At 25.5% G+C, this 21,182-nt stretch overlaps 1 protein-coding gene across 2 annotated transcripts in view; it reads right to left on the bottom strand.

Moving 5' to 3' along the window:
• Positions 1-21,182, bottom strand: part of LOC101239838 (proteasome adapter and scaffold protein ECM29) — a 197,031-nt gene that overhangs the window by 94,498 nt on the left and 81,351 nt on the right. For both annotated transcript variants that reach the window (XR_010642456.1, XM_065813388.1), the window contains exons 16-24: positions 18,023-18,126; positions 7,627-7,720; positions 7,419-7,478; positions 7,103-7,232; positions 3,499-3,564; positions 2,813-2,913; positions 2,609-2,740; positions 2,353-2,509; positions 2,117-2,227 (exon numbers count right to left, since the gene is read on the bottom strand). Coding sequence is in view for 1 of the 2 variants with exons in the window: in XM_065813388.1 (XP_065669460.1) it covers positions 2,117-2,227; positions 2,353-2,509; positions 2,609-2,740; positions 2,813-2,913; positions 3,499-3,564; positions 7,103-7,232; positions 7,419-7,478; positions 7,627-7,720; positions 18,023-18,126 (955 nt within the window). In the remaining variant the exon portion in view is untranslated. The remainder of the gene's footprint in view (positions 1-2,116; positions 2,228-2,352; positions 2,510-2,608; positions 2,741-2,812; positions 2,914-3,498; positions 3,565-7,102; positions 7,233-7,418; positions 7,479-7,626; positions 7,721-18,022; positions 18,127-21,182) is intronic.

The following is a 21,182-nucleotide window of genomic DNA, read 5'->3' as shown; positions in this document are numbered from 1 at the left end:
CGAAACGATGAAATAATGGACCGTTTCATGTATAAAAATATCCTGAAAAATGTTATGTTACCTCATGCTGAATGGAATATGCCAATAAAATGAGTTTTTCAGCAAGACAACGATCCGAAACACACTGCAAAAGTAGTCAAGCAGTGGTTTCAAGACAACCACCTACCGGTGATGGATTGGTCACCTCAATCTACGGATCTCAACCCTATTGAGAACCTGTGGGAGATCGTCAACCGCAGAATTAATTGTGAAGGTGTTCGTAATAAGGATCAACTGTTTGAACAAATCCAAAAGGCCTGGGAGCGATTCCACAAAGTTTCATTGATCACCTGATCAAATCTATGCCTCGGAGATGCAAGGCTGTGATCGACAACAAAGGATTCGCCACGAAATATTGATAGCGAAATACAGCTTGGTCAACATTTTGTCGAGTTGCACTTGTTTTGTCCAGAAGGAAATCAACTTTTTTTAATACTTTTGATTAATTTATTAATTTTCATGTACAAATAATGAACTTTGTGATGAATAAAACTTGAAGAACTTTGTCTCTAAATAGTTAAATAGTTATTTCTCTAAATTGAAAAAATGCAGCACTTTTACATAAAGAAACTAAATTAGCATTATTTGGTTGCACTCGTTTTGTCCGATACTGTATATATATATATTTACTCCCGCTGAGGCCTTCTATATATATATATATATATATATATATATATATATATATATATATATATATATATATATATATGTATATATATATATATATATACACACACACACACACACACATATATATATATACATATATATATATATATATATATATATATATATATATATATATATATATATATATATATATATATATAAATATACACACACATATATATGTATACTTACTCCCGCTGAGGCATTGCCGATATATACGCCATTAGGTTTTTCATTTAAATTGAGCGCTAATTTTATAAAAAAAATAGGCGCTCTTTTTTACGAAAATAAAGTATTGACAAATAAAAAAACAATTTACAAATACTTTAAAACCATTTGCTTTTAATGTGTTGTAATTATTAAGATCTTATTTGTTACAGGAGCCTGAAACTATTATTTAGAAAGTATTTTAAAATATGGCGTTAAGAATTATTAAAACTAATTTAACAAAAATTGTGAATAGAAATACGGTATAAAGATTATAATTCCTTATAATTTATTTCTTAAAACAATCTTATACTTAACATAATTTTTTGTTTGTTTATCTTTGTTTATCTATCAATTTATTTGTTTTAATTTTTACATATTTAATGTAGTATTTTTAATAAAGATTATAAACAATTTATAGATAGATTTTATCAGTTACCAATAGGATATTTGTAAACATAATTTATGTTCATTAACATATTACGTCAAAAGAACTTTCCATGATATTGAATTAATAAGAAACAAAAAAATTTATTTGTGAAAAGAAATCTTTTAAACAAATTCACTTTTATTTTTTCATAAGAAAAAAGTTTTTGATTTACTTTGGCATATTATAATCTATGATAACCTATGATGGAGAGACTTATGTTTTACATAATGAATTAGCAGACGATAAGAAAAAAACTTTTTTTAAAATAACTGCAAAATTTATAACATTCATTTGAAATTAAATTTTACATTCCTTCAAAACTAAATTAAAATCATATTTAATTTAAAGGCTTTTAAAATTAAAGTTTTTTTATAAAACAATTTGTTTCTTTAAAAAAATTCTCAGTTGTGGTTAAATGCTTTTTTTTACAATCTAATAATTTCTTACATAATAGAAATTAAAAGACCTTTTACAAAAAAGTTTTTGTTTAACTAAATGCTTTCGGCATTTATAAAAATGGAAGCTGCATAACGCATCTTAACAAGGCTTGACAACATATTTTTTTTGGCAAATTTAGTTCAATTAAAACCATTCTAAACCAATCTAAAAATATATGTACTTTTTTAAATATAAAGGATTTTTTTTTTAAATTTATGCAAAAAATCATTTTAACCATGTAAGTACATAAAGTATTTAATTTCATAAAAGCTTTGAAAAATTAAAAAAATTGAGAGTTCAAGTTAATTTCAACAAACATCAGAGAATACTAACTTTTATTTCCATCATCATCTGGAATAGGTAGCTTGTTGTATTTTGCAATTTCACCTAATGCAAAACAACATACAGAACTTGTTTTTCTATTTGCATCATTCAACTTGAAAACTATAAAAAAAATTATAATATAATTATCAATACTTTTTATGTATTAATTTTTTATTTTGCAGTTTTTTAAAATACTTTTAATTTTTATGTATCATAAAAAGTATTAAAATTATTTTCACAAGTACATAAGATTTCTATTGTTTCCTGCACAATTTTTTGAAAGCTTGGGCTGTTATAACATTCATTAAAGCGTTTCCCTAGATCTTTATGCTTGAAGTACAAATAGCAACGTGATATTGTTAATGATGTAATCAAAATAGCACTATGCATCTCTTCAAAATTCTATTTATTAAAAAAAAAAAAGATCAACAAAGTTTAAAAAACTTAAATTTTGAAATGAAATAAATTATACAGTTTAAACATTAATTATATTTAAACTACTTTGCTATGAAAAGATAACACCAAACGAGAAAGCTTGTTTGTTACAACATCATTGTTCATTGTGCAGACAATGACACTTATAAGGTGTGCGGTCAATAGGCGAACTTCCTCTCTCATAGATTTAGCAAATACCTTAGAAAAACATAATAATTTAAATAGGTCAGTAACACAAATTAGATGTTTATAATTAGAAAAATTTGTTACCTCTATCACATCAAGCTTGTCAGCAAGTAATGATATTTTATGTGGAAGTGCAGTAGCAAGATCAATCAGGCTTGTGAGTGCTTGAAAATGTAACATTGTGTCTAACAAAATAATGAAATAAGTTTTTATGCAAAACAGTTAACTAAGATAACATTCAAAAAACAGAGAAAAATATAAAAACAGAAAACAAAAAATTCCTATTCAAACCTCCATGGATTCATAAGCACTTTAATTTTAAATATTATTTTATTATCTTTTCTAAACATTTACACTGTGTTTATTTTTATTATAAAGTAAAGAATTTGTTGAATTTTAAGAAAAACATTCAATACTACATCGAAATACATTGAAATTATTTAGCATACACAAAAGTAGAGTCAAATACACAAATTTAAATAGGAATATTAAAACTATTTATTTACTCACCTGATACTAAAATTAACAACAGCAGTAAAAATAACAACAAACAATATTTTGTATTAAATATTACAGCAGGTATTTAGTATTAAATATTACTTTTTTTGTTAACAGAATAAATCAAATTTTTATTAAATATTCTAAAAATTATATTTCTTATTTAAAATAACAACAGCTTTTTTTATCTAGATCTTATTCAAACTGTTTAAAATAAAAATTTAATGCAAATATAAAATTTTGTATTAAAAAAGCATCAGTGAAAGTAATACCAGATGAATTTATTAATGCACCAAAAATGAGTGACAAATGCCATCCTACAGGCGACTGAAGTAACTCTAAATAAAACAATTGATAAACAAAAGTAAACAAACTTTATTGATTTACACATTTATTTAAAAAAAAAAATGCATTCAGTAGTTTATCCACTTCAATGTTCTATTTATTGTGATTAAATCTTCTGCGACCGAAAAATCAGCCTCTGTAAATGAGTAAAAACTGTTTCTGCAGCTGAAAATAAATGCATGCAAAAATATTTTATTTTTAACATTAACAATTAACTTGCATTAACATACTGGCATAGAAGTTTGGAAGTTACATTATAAACAATTGAGGCAGCATACAATATAAATGTAAGTTGTGGGTTTAAATCTTTCTTAGAAAACACTTTTTTTGAAATTTTGTGCTTTGTTTTGATCTATTTTTCTGAGTTTTAACTATTATTGTTGTTTATTGTTTATTGTTTTTGTTTTTCAAAATTTAATGGAGGAATTGCATCAGTGTACCTACAGGAAATGCATATAGTGTACCTACATCGACTGACTTAAATAGGGATAAGCTCAGTGAAGTGCACATACATCAACTGACTTGTACATACATCAACTTAGTAAAGTGTACATGTTACAGTAAACAATTTGGCACCTTAATTGATAAAGACTTGCCACTATTTTTCACCACATTAAATTTAAACAGTAGTTTTCTTATAGCACTTTTTACAAAATAGGGAAAAAATAAAAAATTTTTTGCAAAATATATAGATTTATGCAAAATGTGTTTTCTAATTTATGAATTGCAAATAACTCTGCTGAGAATAGAGTAAAGCTTTTAGGACTTTAGAACTTCTAAAAAATAAAATAAAAACAGAACATCTCTATTTTTTTTAACACGGTGTGCAAGTTGTACACTAAAAAATATCACAAGAAAACAACAGAAATATTTTTATTTGATATTGTAACATATTTTTGATGCTTTCTTGCATTGTTTTTTATTTAGTATTGTAACACATTCTGAATAATTCATTAAAGATGGTTGACAACCTGAAAAAACAATTCATTTTATCTCTTGAAAAAATAATTCATAATAACAACAGAAATGTGTTACAATACTAAATAAAAAGCCAATTAGGTAGTACAATAAGTTATAAATTAAATTTTGATTAAATAGAGTTAACTTCATAATAAGATGTATACATGTAGCTTTTTATGTTGAGCTTTCAAAATGTTTTTTGAAATGTGATACTGAAAATGTTGAACTTATAAGTAAACACACACAACATTTTTTTTTTCCTCTTTTTTTTTTTTAGAAAAAAGTCTTGAAAATTTTTACTTTTCTTAAAACCTTTTATAGAAACTTCATTAAAAGTGTTTTTATGCTCTTTGTTAGAAGTGATATGAATTTCAAAAATTCTTAGCTGTTGCTTCAGAGACTTTCTGATAGACTTTGAGAAACTACTAATACCAATTATATTAAATGTTCCTTTATGTCACCATTATAATTGAGATATAAAATCCCTGTCTGGGTGACATTAAACTGATCTTGTATTGGGGCAGGTGAGGTTGGGGCAGGCGAGACTCTTTATAAACTATATAGCTCATATAAAAATAAAAATAAATTTTTATCCAAGTTTTATTAAGTTTTGTTATATTTTTATCTAAAATTGGTTGAAATATATTTACTATGCGATTAGTAGTTTCAACCATTGGGACACCAAGTTATGGAATATCACAATATCTAGTAAATATATTTCAACCAATTTTAGATAAAAACATAACAAAGTTAAAAAATTCGTCAACTTTTGTAAAAACAGCTAAACTTTGGGATATATCAAACGATGAAATACAGGTATCTTACGACGTTGTCAATTTATATCCATCAATTCCTCTGGGAGAGACTACAAAAATTCTTCTTGATATGTTAGAGCTCTTCCCAAATTTAAATAAACTAACAAAACTAAGCGTTTCAGAAATAAAATCACTAATAGAACTGTGTTTATATAAATGTTATTTTTTATGGAATTTTTTAGGACTTTCACTCATGGTAGTACTTGCGGAAGGTTTCCTGCAATTTTTTGAAAATAAAGCAATCGACATTGCGTTTCATTCTAATCCACCATTAGAAATAAAATTGCCCAATTCCACGATCCAAAAATCTTAGAAGGAATATATAAAGGATTTATTCATAGAGCTTTATCAATTTGCTCTGAAAAATTTTTAAATAAAGAAATCGATTTCCTAATAAATGTGTTTGCTGAAAATTGATACAAAAAGAAAAAATTACAAGGCCTTGCAAATATTGTTATAAAAAAACGACACACAAATAATGAAATAATTTTATCTAACAACGAAGCAATCATGCCAACTATATCACTACCGTGGATCCCAATATTATCACCAAAATTTCGAAAAATCTTTAGGAAAGCAGGTTACAGGGCCGTCTTTAAATCTAGCGCAAATCTTAAATCTTTGCTAACTTCATGCAACAAAACAAAACTACCATCAAATAGCCATCCCGGAGCATACCTAATAGAATGCGAGTGTGAACAAAAATACATCGGCAAAACAAAAATGAAAATAGCAACAAGAACAAAACAACACCAAAAAAATGTTTTTGAAAAAAAATTAGAACAATCTGCAATTGGGCATCATAAAATTAAATGTTCATGTAGTATGAAATGGGATCAAGCTAAAGATGTTAAAAGTAGAACCCAAAAAATTTGAAAGAAAAGTTTGAGAGGCAATCGAAATTCAGTTCAACAAATGCGGACCTAAAAATGGAGGTAGGAATTTAGATGATGGTCAATATGTAAAAACGCAATTCTGGATGCCATATTTTTTATACCTACGTAATATTAAAGAAGCCCAATTAAAGCGAAATTTAAAGAAGCCATTAAAAAGTGGCGTTACCGTTTGTTTGTAATTTAATTTAATTAATAATTTTTAATTAAAGCTGAAGATGCTAGTATCAATAATCTAGCGAAAATTCCTTAGATAAAATAAAAAAATTAGTATTGAGTGAATTCGTATTTATTGATGTTCATATATTAAACTTATTCAACTCTCATACAAGATGTCGTCATTTAATATATATATATATATATATATATATATATATACATATATATATATATATATATATATACATATATATATATATACATATATATATATATATATATATATATATATATATATATATATATATATATATATATATATATATATATATATATATATATATATATATATATATATATATATATATATGTAGTGATGCTATTTTGTGCATATACTATCAAGAAAGTGCTCGATAAACTAGTCAGAGCTATAATATAGTAGAAAATAAAACTATGTGATTTTCACAACTTTAAGTTTTATGCTGTTGCAATCATCAGTTTTATTTTCTACTATATATAGATATATATACATATATATATATATATATATATATATATATATATATATACATATATTATATATATATATATATATATATATATATATATATATATATATATATATATATATATATATAAACACACACATATATATATATACTTTCGATTCATGAAATAAAAAAAATAAATGAAAATATGAAAACCTTCTGACTGATATTGAGGAATATAGGTGTTAAAAAATAAAATAGATTTTTTTAAAGTAAGCCCATTTAGCTCATCTTGATCAGATATATTTGCATTAAAGCGAAAGCATTGTTGAATATACCATAATATCTAATCAAATAGAGAGATTAAACAATTAAAAACAAGTAAAAACATTTATAAAAAAATATAACTCTAACTAAATATTTATAAAAAATGTATAAATGTAATAAAATTTTTAAATGTAAAAAAAAAAGTGAAAATGCTTAACTAAAATAAGTCTTTTAAAAACTGGAGGTGAAAATAAAAAATGAAAACCTTTTGATAAACAGTAGGTGAAAATACATTCATTTCATATTTTAATTTTTGTTCATTCATCTAAAAATGTTAAAAATTCTCTTTTTATTTAAATATTTAAACCTTCTTTATATAATTTTTATATATTGTAATAAAAATAAATTAAAATTACAAAAAAATATGAAACTCAACAAAAATAGAATTTTCTTATAAAAACTATTTATAATACCTTTTCAAATATACAAGTACATATATCTGAATAAGAAGGTAGAGGAGATACTAATTTTAAGCCTTGCAATGCTGCTTCTTTTATACTGTCAATGCTACAAAAACAAAAACTTAGCCAAATAAAAATGTTTTGATTGAGTTAAGGTTGTAAATATGCAGAATGAACTAATTAATAAAAAATGCACATTTTAGCCTAACTCTATGCAGAGTCTAGTTTTTGGGAAACTCATATTAAATATATATAGTGTTTACAAGTGTAAACAGCTATTTTCAATAAATTAAAATGCTTGATTGATATTTGTTGTATGAGTAGTAAACATGTTACCAATTCTAAAAGTTTTTTTCACAAGTAGAAAATTTTACTAATTTTCAATATCATTAAACAAAAAAAAAATTTAACAGATTTAAAATAAAAATAGAACCCCTGGTCTAGGCTTTTTCCAACCCTGTATGATTGGGAGTATAAATTGATAGTTAATGAAAACACAGTATGGTGTCTCAATAAAAATACTCTCTCAGGTGTGATGAAAGCAGCATTCTGTTTGTCTCAGAAAACATCTGTTTTCACCCCTAAGCCATTCAAAGGTGCTAAAGGTATCCCTAAAGGTGCAAAGTCAAACCTAAGAGTGCAAATTTACTTCTAAGAGTAAATTTACTTTTAAGAGTAAAAATTTTTTTGTTATAAATAAAATTTGGTTAATGTATAGCATTGTAAGTGAAAATAAAAACTTTAAAAAATACCAAAAAAATACGAGTGGAAATAAAAATTATTAGGAAACACAGAAAAATATCTAGCAATAATGATAAAGAAGAGACATACAATTAGTATGAATTTATCTTTACTACGGGCAATACCATGTGAAAGCATCCAATTTTTTTATAGATTGCAACCCTAAGTTTTAGATTTTGCTAATTTTTATACCACTCAAAGAGTTTAATAAGTTATGAACATTATCAAAATTTAATCATCTAATTCTAAACATTTTCAAAGATATGACTCTTCAAATTTTGCCTTGAACCAACAAAAATCTGCTATTTTGAAAAATGGTTTTGGTCATTGTTTCTGTTCTGTGTGCAGTGGAAAGCTTACATATTTTGAGGAATCCAATAAAACAACTTGAAATATTTAAAAATAAACATAACAAATTAGAATTTTGACCTTCATTGCAATTTTACTGGGGGCGAGTTTAATTACAAAAATGCTAATGTAGCTCGATTTTTTATTATTACTTTTTTTTTTATGTTGTTCTGAATAGTTTAGTAAGAGTTATTAAAAAGAATTGAAGAGTGGTCTTTTCTTAAACAAAAAAAAACATGGTCAAATTTACTTTTTTATTTGTAACTTTGAAAGTTAAGTTTTTTCCTTTCAACTTGTTAAATTAAAAAAAGGTGGCACTTTTAATGGCATAATACACAGCAGTTGATGTTTAATAATTTTCGAAAAATTTTCCCATCTACCCTGAGCATATTAAGAGCCCCTCCCCTGTTTATTGGATTTTATTCAGGGATGTGTAGTCCCAAAAAGACTCTGGTTTAAGAGTCACAAAAAAATTTCACTCTAGTTTTTAGTATCCAGGAGCTCTAAAAATATAAAAAAGCTTATGGATTACTAATGGAAAAAGTTTATGAATAAGCAGTCTTTAGCAAGGATTCCAGGCTTAAAAACAATAACTTCCGAATTATTAAATCTTATGAATTTTTTTTTTTGGAGATCATAAGCCAACCAACATATTTAGAGCTTTTGAACATTAAAAACCAGGAAAAAATATCTGCATTCCTGATTTTGTGAACAAAGAAACAGTATCTTAAAACTAAAAACAAAAAAATATTTTTTGATAATAATTTTCTAATTTCTGAGACCATTCAAGTTATAAAAATTAGAAAATATTAACTCACTTGTAGAAATAAAAATAAGAATTCCTACATTCCTGTTTATTAATACCCCGTTCCTTCCCCTCCCCCTTCCTATCTCCCCTCATTTATTACATGTGAATAAAAACTTAATTTGTCTATTGATTGAAAGAGTTGAACAAGTTTATAAGACTAAATTTTGTTCGATTATTTAACCAGTATGTTTTATAACCATTTCTCTTCCTTTATTTACAACTTCCTTCACAACTCCAAAAACAATTGAAAAAGATAGCGCACTAATAGAAACATCACCTCTTGAATTACCAATAACATTCACCACTATTGCACAGTGGGACAAAATTGAGTTTTTTGTGCCAAAATTATTTTCGTAGTTTTTCATTACAATAGCTATAATTATATATAAAGTGCATAAATAAAGTAATAAACATGTAATTATATAATATAAAAAAAGTATTAAAAAATTAAATTTTGATGAAAAATATGAAATATTTTTAATGGACAAGATAACTTTTATCAGTATAAATGTTAAAAATATTACTTTTCAATGCATGTATTTGTCATAAAATAACTTTTTTAGATTTATATTTACAGAACTTATTTATTATGACAGTAATGAAAGATTTTGTAGGTATTCTTTGTGTACAAAACATCTTTTTTACATGTTCAGTATTTCTCATCAACTGATCATTAACTGAAGATCTAATAACTATTACATTCTGACTATGAATTAGATTTTAGGCTCAATTTTATAAACTATTAAATTCCAAACTAAATAAAATAATAAATGCTCCATCATATAAAACACATTGTGGCACATATAATGTAGAAAATGATAAAATAATGAAATGCAAAAATTGATGGTAACATCTTTATTAAATATTGAGGTAGTCTTAACAAACAGGTGAGTGGGAATTTTTCCTTTCTTCCTATATTCCTATAGTTTATATTTCCTAATTTTTAAGAACTAAATGGATCCCAAAAATTAGGAAATAATAACTGAAATTTTTTTTTTAGATTTGGGATACATTTTTTTTGTTCGTAACAAGTAAAATTTAACAAAAGGGGGGAGGGGGTCTTAACAAGCTTAGGGTGGGTGGTAAAATTTTTTAAAAATTATTAAACATCAACTGATGTGTATTATGCACTAGAGTACCACCTTTTTTTTTCCTTTCATTTTTCATAATTCCTGTTTTTTAAGTAACAAACTTAAGTAAATTTGACAATGTTTCTTTTTCTGTTTAAAAAAAGACCACTCTCCAATTCTTTGTAATAACTCTAACTTAACTATAAATATGAAAGTATACATATTTTCAGCTTTCCATTGCACACAGAGCAAAAACAATGATCAAAACCATTTTTCAAAATGGCGGATTTTTGTTGGTTAAAGGCAAAGTTTGAAGATCTTTAAAACTGTTTGGAATTAGATGATAAAATTATGGAAATGTTCGTAACTTATTAAAATCTTTGAGTAGTGTAAAAATTAGCAAAATGAGTCTTAGGGTTGCATGCCCTGGATGTTTCCACATGGATTTGCCCTTATATAAAATAAACAATTTTCCTAATTTAATTGTGTATTTGCAAAGACCTTTTCATAAGTACATATCCACAAAACTCAAAACAAAACTTTGATTGTATCATACAAACCAATGGCTTATAAAAAATCTACATAAAAATCTTTTGAAAAACAATGTGCTGCTTATAATATCTTTAATATAATACATTGCTTTATTCAATACTTTATTCATTGCTTCATTCATTACTTTATTCAATACTTTATTCATTACTACATTCAATGCTTTATTTAATGCTTTAATATCAAATGCTATAATGTTGTTTCAATTGAATCTATAATATCAAATGCTATAATATTGCTTCATTCAATGCTTTAATATTGAATGCTATAACATTGCTTCAATTGAAGCTTTTATATTGAATGCTATAATATTGTTTTAATTGAAGCTATACTATTGCTTCACTCAATGCTTTAATATCGAATGCTATAATATTGCTTCAATTAAAGCTTTAATATCGAATGCTTTAACATTGTTTCAATTGAATTTATAATACCAAATGTTAATATTGCTTCATTCAATGCTTTGAATGCTTTAATATTGCTTCAATTGAAGCTTTAATTTTAAATACTAAAATATTGCTTCAAATGACGCTTTGAAACAATGCTTTAACATTGTTTCAATTGAAGCTATAGTACCAAATGCTATAATATTGCTTCATTCAATAACATTGCTTCAATTGAAGCTATAATATCAAATGCTATATTATGTTTTGAAAAATGAAATTGCTTTTTTTTTCAAAAATCAAAGTTTCTTTATGGCACAAATTAATAAAGCAAAAAAAAAAATAAAACAATTACAAAATGAAGACAAGAAAACGAAATTGATATAATCTCTACTGAAGAAAAAATAAATTAGGGCACATCATAAGTAAAATTTGACTTGTGACACTTTGGAATTTCACCGTTGTCACTAAATCTTGTTAAAAATAACAATTTTGTAAATCTTTTTGAAAAAAAATTTGATATAGTCACTTCATCGCAATTATCTTTATCATGTGGAACTTTAATTATTGACATATTCAACTGCTGGATTGATTGTTTAGCTCTCGAATCTACTACTTACCTGGGAGTATAGTAAAGAAGTAACAAATAAAAGTTCTTAAATCCTTTGTTAGTTAAATAAAAGTCAATTCTTCAATCCTTTGATAGTTTTCTAATGTTGAGAAAATTATCAAAGGATTTGACACTGTTTCCATATATTTAATCAAAATTTACGTGTTTATACACACATGATTTGAGTAAATATATGTACACAGTGTTTACATATATATATATATATATATATATATATATATATATATATATATATATATATATATATATATATATATATATATATATATATATATATATATATGTATATATATATATATATATATATATATATATATATATATATATATATATATATATATATACATATACATATACATATACATATGTATATATATATATATATATATATATTTACATATACATATATATATTAGAGATGGGCGGGAGTGCAACTTGATATGCATTTTTGCAACTCGACTGTGGACTCTTCATTTGGTAGTGCAATTGCAAGTGCTTTCTCTAAGCAAATAAGGTAGTGAGTTTAAGTTGCAACCAATAAAAAAATTCAAAGTGCTACTGTTGATGTTTAGTTTTATTTGAACATTGGTTATCGCATCCTTACGGTGTATTTGAAATTTATAATAATCATTTACCGTAAGGATGCGATAACCAATGTTCAAATAAAACCAAACTCTAACATCAACCCAAGCATATATCATATATATATATCATATGTATATATATATCATATATATATATAATATATATATATATATAATATATATATGTAATATATATATATATAATATATATATATATATATATATATATATATATATAATATATATATATATATATAATATATATATATATATATATATATATATATATATATATATATATATATATATATATATATATATATATATATATATATATATATATATATGTATCTTCCTTCCATATATATATATCGATCTTCCAGATATTCTCACATTTAAGGTGGCATTGTTTGCTGATGATACTACTATTTATTCTTGTCGTGATAAGAAACCAACACCCTCTGATTGCTTGGCGGGGCATTTGAGCTTGAAAAGGATCTCACTTCTGCTACAGCATGGGGCTTACAGTGGCTGGTGAACTTTAATTCAGATAAAACTCAATTTTTTTCAGCCAATCGTTATCGCAATAATTTAGATCTTCCTATATTTATGAACGGTGATGTGCTCGATGAGTCATCTACTTTTCATCTTCTAGGATTAACTCTTACTTCCAATCTTTTTTGGAAACCATATATCAAATCGGTTGTAAAATTAGCATCTGCTAAGGTTGCATCTCTTTATCGAGCTCGCCACTTTCTTATTCTCTATCTCTATAAATCTCAAATCCGGCCTTGTATGGAATACTGTTGCCATATCTGGGGCGGATCTTCTAATGATGCCCTTTCTCTTTTAGACAAGGTGCAAAAACGCATTGTAAACATAGTTGGACCTGCTCTTGCAGCCAACCTTCAATCATTATCACATCGTTGTAATGTTGCTTCTCTTTCTCTTTTCTACTAATATTATAATGGGCACTGCTCTAAAGAGCTAGCGTCTCTTGTGCCATCTACTAAAATTCATTCTCGTGTTACTCGTCATTCAATTAAGTGTCATCCTTTTTCTGTGACTGTTCCCAAGTGCTCCAAAAACGCTTATTCGTCTAGTTTTTTTCCTCGAACATCAGTTCTTTAGAATTCGCTTCCTTCATCTTGCTTTCCTGATTCATATAATTTGCAATCTTTTAAATCGTCCGTCAATCGTTATCTTGCTCTACAATCTTTATCTTTTCTTTTACAGTAACTTCCAACTTTAATTAGTGGCTGCTTGCAGCCTTGTTGGAAGCGAAGATGTTTAAAAAAAAATATATATATATATATATATATATATATTTATATATATATATATATGTATATATATATATATATCAGCCCTCAGAATTAGGGTCAGCAAATGGACTTTTGGCAATGCCGACCTAACTACCAATCTCAAAGTGTTTGAGGTCAGCAAAAATCGACTACCTCTTTTTAATGTCTTAAAGTAACCATTTAGTGTCAATTTATTTTTGTTACTGGCCAGAGCCAGCACCAAAACTTATATCTAGTGGTTCAGAGCTAGAATTCAAACCACTGTGGCATACTGCCCAAATTGTTCTTATTCCACTATTGTAGAACAGTTATTGTTAATTGTTAATTTTTAGATACAAACTAAAGATATAAATGTTAAATTAGATCCAAAGTAGTGCTACTAATTTCGAAATTTGAAAAAATAGTGGAATAGCGATAGCAGTTTCTGGTTGCCAAAGAAGTACAAAGTAGAGGTAGTGTTTTCTGATATTTGGTAGCAGTGAAATTAAAAAATTGAAAATACCATTATTATGGTATTTTCAATTTTTCAATTCTTTTACTTTATATTCTTGAATAAGTCATAAAACATAATTGATATCTTTTTCCAATTGTCCATTAAATGATTCAGTACTTAGTAACTTTTGCCAATTTTAGGACATTAACACAGTTAGACATTGACAAAATCAAACTTTAAAAAAGTTCCATTTTGTCAAGACAAAAACTTTTGATAAAAGTTTTTTAAATATAACGACAGGGGTGTACACTCGGACTTATGTTCAGTCGCCAGAAGGGCAACTGAAAGTAACCTGTTTGTTCATTTTGGTTGCCTGTCACTTTTTTTAAAAAAAAATTTCGCATTCAGTGAAAGTTTTAATAAAAAATAATTTATATAAACTAGAATCTGGCATATTCTAGTATTTTTTTATTATAGGGATAAGCGAAGACTAGAAATAATTTGCGTAAATAAAAGTAATATTGTAAACTATTGATAACATTACCTTTTCTACTTTCAGATAAAGCACTATCAATAAACACCATTAGGTTTTTCACTTGAATTGAGTGCTTGTTTTATCAAAAAAATATAAGTTCTTTTTTACAACAACAAAGTATTGACAAATATTAAAAAACAATTTACAAATACTTTAAAACCCTTTGCTTTTAATGTGTTGTAATTATTAAGATCTTATTTGTTACAGGAGCTTAAAAACTATTGATGTTTTGAAAGTATTTAAAAGTATCGCGTTGTAACTAAATTTAATTTTAAACTGCGCTAAAAACTATTTAAACTAATTAAATAAAAATAGTTAATAGAATCTAAATTAGGTATTATTTTTGTCACAATTTATTTGTTTTAACATTTATTTATTTAATATAATATTTTTAATAAAGATTATAAACAATTTATAAATAGATTTCATTCAATTACCAATAGAATATTTGAAAACAATAAAAATGTTAAAATATTTGTAAACAATAAAAATATTACGTCAAATGAACTTTACCCGATATTGAATTAATAAGAAACAAAAAATATATTTGTGAAAAGAAATATCTTAAACAAGAGCATTTCTCCCTTTTTATAAGAAAAAAAAAGTTTTTAATTTCCTTTCGCTTATAATAATTTATGATAATCTATGATGGAGAGACTTTTATTTTACGTAAGCAGACAGAAAAAAACTTTTTTAATAAGAATTGTGAAACTGTATTACATTTATTTGAAACTAAATTTTACATTCAATGTTTTACCATTTTACATTTCTTTAGGACTAAATTAAAATTTTTAAAATTAAATTTTTTTTTAATAAAACAACTTGTTTCTTTAAAATATTCTCAGTTACTGGTAAATTTTTATTTAAAACTAATATTTTCTAAATAAACATCACACAAATGATGTTGAAAAAAAATTAAATATATTCAAAAAAAAAAGTTTTCGCCTAACTGAAGGCTTTCTATGTTTACATTTTACAAAAAGTTTTTCCCTAACTGAACGCTCTTGACATTTATGAAAAAAGCAAGCTGTGTAACGCTTCTTAACAACACCTGTCAAAGTTTTTTTTTTGGTAAATTTAGTTTTATTACTTTAACTTTAAATCCTTAAATGAAATTTAGTTTTATTTTTTAAATGAAATTTGAAAAAAAAGAAAAAGAAAATAGTATTTTTCTTTAAACGATAAAACTTTTTAGATTTTATTTACGAGTTATTTTATTAAATACTTTTAAATACTCATACAATTTTCTTATGTAGAAAACAAACTTCAAAATGACACTTCAAAAATGTAATTTAAAAAAAATATTATTTTAGATAGTTACTTTTCTTTTTATAGAATTTTTGAATTAAAAAAAAAACAAAAAAAAACTAAAACTGCCAATAAAAATCAATCGTTGCCCGAATGGGCAACTAATTGTATCAAAGGAATATTTTTAGTTGCTCTTCACAAAATTTGGTCATCTGGTACCATCGGGCAACCACAAATGTACACCTCTGAACCAAGTATTTCTTTTGGTTGATATGTCTTTAGTCCAACTTCTGAAAGGTGGATGTTCACAGCCTGACAGTTTAAAAGTATACCTTCATCAGTTGATTTCATCACAACTTTTTCACAAGAGATTCTTCTGTACTTTTAGGCTATGATTTTACAATAATTGATACCATTACAAATGCATGGAAATCTGTTCCAGTTTTTTTAATGCATTGATAAAATACTGATGCATTTATTTGATAAAATACTTTACTGATGCATTTATTAACAATAAAAATCTTTTTAAAAAATTTTTTTAATAAGGATTTTAACTTCAACTTTGTTCGTGCTATACATACTCTTTATACACAAAACAGTTAACACCTTGTTTCAACTAAAGTCAATTCTTTATACACAAAACAGTTAACACCTTGTTTCAACTAAAGTCAATTCTTTATACACAAAACAGTTAACACCTTGTTTCAACTAAAGTCAATTCTTTATACACAAAACAGTTAACACCTTGTTTCAACTAAAGTCAATTCTTTATACACAAAACAGTTAACACCTTGTTTCAACTAAAGTCAATTCTTTATACACAAAACAGTTAACACCTTGTTTCAACTAAAGTCAATTCTTTATACACAAAACAGTTAACACCTTGTTTCAACTAAAGTCAATTCTTTATACACAAAACAGTTAACACCTTGTATTTGTAAAAAAGAGAAAGATATTCAACCTTACAACAGTTATTAAGAACCTCAAGTTTAGCAGCTAGAGCAGATCCAGCAAAATTTACAATGTGTTTTTAGACCCTGCCTAAAGAAGATAGGGCCTCATTAGAAGAACCAGCCCAAACATGACAATAGTATTCTGTTCAAGTACAAATAACAGAATTGCAGAGGTAGAAAATGAAATCAAGAGTAAGAAAATAATGAACATGGTAATGAGAAGCAATGTTAGCAAATGCTAACTTTGCCATTTAAGGAATGTTTCCATGAGAGGGGGAGTAATGGATATAATTATCTAAAAAGAAGAAAAGTAGAGGACATTAATTGAAAGTTGCTATTCATTAATATAGGAATATATTACTATATTTTAAATCATCATATATATCAGCAATATAGGAATATATTACTATATTTTAAATCATCATATGTATCAGCAATATTGTGATAATTATTAGCAGTAAAGTTTTTTGTTTAATATTTTTATTACCTTTACTTTAATTAATTTACTTCAATATTTACTTCTTACTATGTTAACTCTACATTAAAGAAATATTATACAGTCATAACTCTATTTACTTATAATCAAAAAAAAAAAAAAGACTTATCTTTAAGTGGATTCAAACTTAAAAACTGTTTATAGAAACTAAAAAATATAAAAACTATTTATATAAATAAATCTAATATATAAAGAATAAATAAAACTTAAAATAATAATAAACTATAAAATTCTTAAAAAATAAACTTTTTAAAAACTTTATGAAAAAACTTCATACAACTCATCAACTAACATAAATCATAAATTAAGATAAATTAATTTATACCTGTCATCAAGAGCTAATAAGCATATGTACTTAGACATTGCATGATTACTAGAAAATATGACATTTGCAAGTTGTAATGATGCTAAACGCAATCTAGGTAAAGTCTAAAAAGAGAGCAGAGAAATTCTCGGAATAATTATAAGGTATACATCAGGGTATTAGCCAGCCTGATCGCACTGCATATACTGCGGTATTACCATTAACTAAAATTCCCAAAATTCAAATATATTTATATATATATATATATATGTATATATATATATATATATATATATATATATATATATATATATATATATATATATATATATATATATATATATATATATATATATATATATATATATATATATATATATATATATATAGCACCCTAGTGGAAATATATCTTATGAAAAAAAAAGTACACCAGAAACAGATTACATTTTTGAAACCACCGTATCTTGTTCTGTTATGACCTATATTTTGAAATATTCTGTCAATATCAAAACAAAATAAAGTGGGTTAAACAAGCTGGTCAAAAATTTTTAGTGTGTATGATAGATAACTTCCAGAAATGGTGCTTTCATAAAATTTTGTATTAATCATATTAATGCAAAATGTTTTAAAAAAAATTGTGATGATTGGAGACTGAAAACAATATTAAACCTAAAATTTAGGTCCTTATGTCCCATGTATGGTTTCAATTTTAAAAAAAAATTTTCATAGTATTTTAAACTAGGTTAAAATTAATCGACAGATTTAAAATTTCATACAAAAATCTTCTTTAATTAAAAAGTTATTACTGTTTATAGTTTATTATTCCCCAATTAACTCCAAAAAATAACTTTAAAAGCTCACAACTTTTAAAAGGCATATTTTTTTGAAATGATATTTAAAATTTGTTGATAAATTTTGATTCTAATAAATATGAAAATAAAAAAAAATTCAAAACATTTTAAAGGTGTTTTGTTAGGGGTGTGTTCTTAGAATTTTAATATGATTGTGTCCGATCACTTGGACACAATTAAAAAGAAGATTTTAGTTTTCGTTGTTGTGGTTTTTAGTGATATTTAACATAACAAGTTTACAATAACTGTTTCATATTTTACTAACTAACTTTTCACAATAAATTATATAAATAGTTAATCAGTAAGACTTTTAGAAAAGAAAGTATGACAAGAGTTATATTTAATAATAGCTTTATGCAACCTTTTCGAATAATTTTTGTGACATTTGAATGCCTTGTAACGGTTTTCCCAGAACTGACTAAAATTTTGATGAACAGATTCAGAGGCTTGTTCGCTCCAATAGTCTAGACCTTTGTTTGGATAATCACTTGACATCATTTGTAAAAATTCTACTTCATGTTTTACTAAAGCGTGTATTTTAAGATGATATTTAATCCAAGTTTACCGTAAGCTTCTTGATAATCTTTCATTTTTATTTCATAGTTGGGTTGTAAAGTGATTGATAAACAACTAACTTTAACTTCTCTCAAGCATTTAAAGGCCTGTGGTATGAAAGAAAGATGTTCATCATTATCTAGTGAAAAAGACTTGATCAAATTGTTCAAAATATCTATATTATCAAAAAGTTTTGAACACTGTCTACCCTTAAATTGCCCACCATGAAGCCTTGGTCTTTTAAAGCCCAGTTTTTCATTCAACTCCTCTGCTTTAAAACAAAATTCTTTAGATTTTGTATATAAATCAAGATAATTTAAAAGTTTGTTGGTGTTTCCACTGAGAAGATGTAGCTCTATCGGAGCAAGAACTTTTATAACCTTTGTTTCTTTTGGTAAACTGATAAGTAATTGGTCTACACAGTCATGATAGGGTACAGCAGATAACTTTGATTTTTTAACTTTATTTCTGCAAGCATTTTTGTTATTATTAGCTGATATCTAATCATTCCAAGCGTTCTATGTTCACCTTGAAATTCAAAATTTTGAAAATCATCTTTGCTAGCTATACACCAAGGACAAGGATGAGTTGAAGCTGCAGTTTCTATTCCAAAATAAATATTGGCCAACTTCGAAAGCACAAAAATATTTAATACTGTTTAAGTTAATAAAATCAATTATTATTTTCACATTTGCGTAAGATTCTTGCAAATTTTCGACAAGTGCAATAATTATGAGTTTGTTAACCCCACCATCTTTTTTCTTTACATTTGTCATTACCAAATTTTTTTACCTTTTTGTTTAGATACCTTGCAACGATCTAAGATATTTAACAAATTTTCAAAAAATCCAGCTCTTCCATCATTGCCAACTTTTAAAATGTACTCACTTGAAGTATTTCTTTTTTTGACTATATTTTCCACCCTAGAATATCTTTGCAGTAAGCCAACACCTTTTCACCCTCATTAAATTTAACAGATCTTACGTCAAAGTATTCATTTAAAATGGCATAATATTAAACCAGTTTGTTTCTTGTATTTTTTTCAAATAATTTGCGACCTTTCCAACTTCTAAAAATGCTTAAAACTTTAGCCCCTTGTGCGTTACTGAGACCAAATGCATTTTTTAATTTGTTCACTTCACTTGTATGTATCGGTGAATCAGAAAACAAAGCTTTGGAAGAAGTTTTTGTATACTAATTGATGTTCTGCATGTCGCAACTTTAATTAAATTGCTTTGTTTTTCAAACTTTTGTTTAAGTGTTTTGGAACACTTTAATTTGTTTAGATATTGACAGAATATTTCAAAATATAGGTCATAACAAAACAATATACGGTGGTTTCAAAAATGTAATCTGTTTCTGGTGTACTTTTTTTTTCATAAGAAATATTTCCACTAGGGTGTGATATATATATACAGGGCTTGTAATGAGGCGGGTGCGATTGCGTTGCGCTTATGAAACAGGCCTGTAAATGGTATTTTTAAACCTTTTTGACGCGATAAACAATGCTCGCTCAGCTTAGAACGAGAGTATAAAATCACGCTCGTTCAAAAGTTTGGGACGGAAAAAATAATAAGCTTTTATATGATTTTTTTATAAAATGTTTTTAATTCAATTTTTTAGGTAATGATAAAACTTGTTGATTTACCAGTAAAACTCCAACTTCCTTATACTTATATCCTTATACGAAGTACTTATATAAAATATAAGCATTATGTCACTTGCTTTCTGCACATTTCTGTTTTGTCAGCATTTTTCCGTTTTGCAATAACATA

Source organism: Hydra vulgaris, chromosome 12 (assembly GCF_038396675.1).
Source record: "Hydra vulgaris chromosome 12, alternate assembly HydraT2T_AEP".
NCBI lineage: Eukaryota > Metazoa > Cnidaria > Hydrozoa > Anthoathecata > Hydridae > Hydra > Hydra vulgaris.
This window is presented reverse-complemented; position numbering and strand designations above follow the sequence as displayed.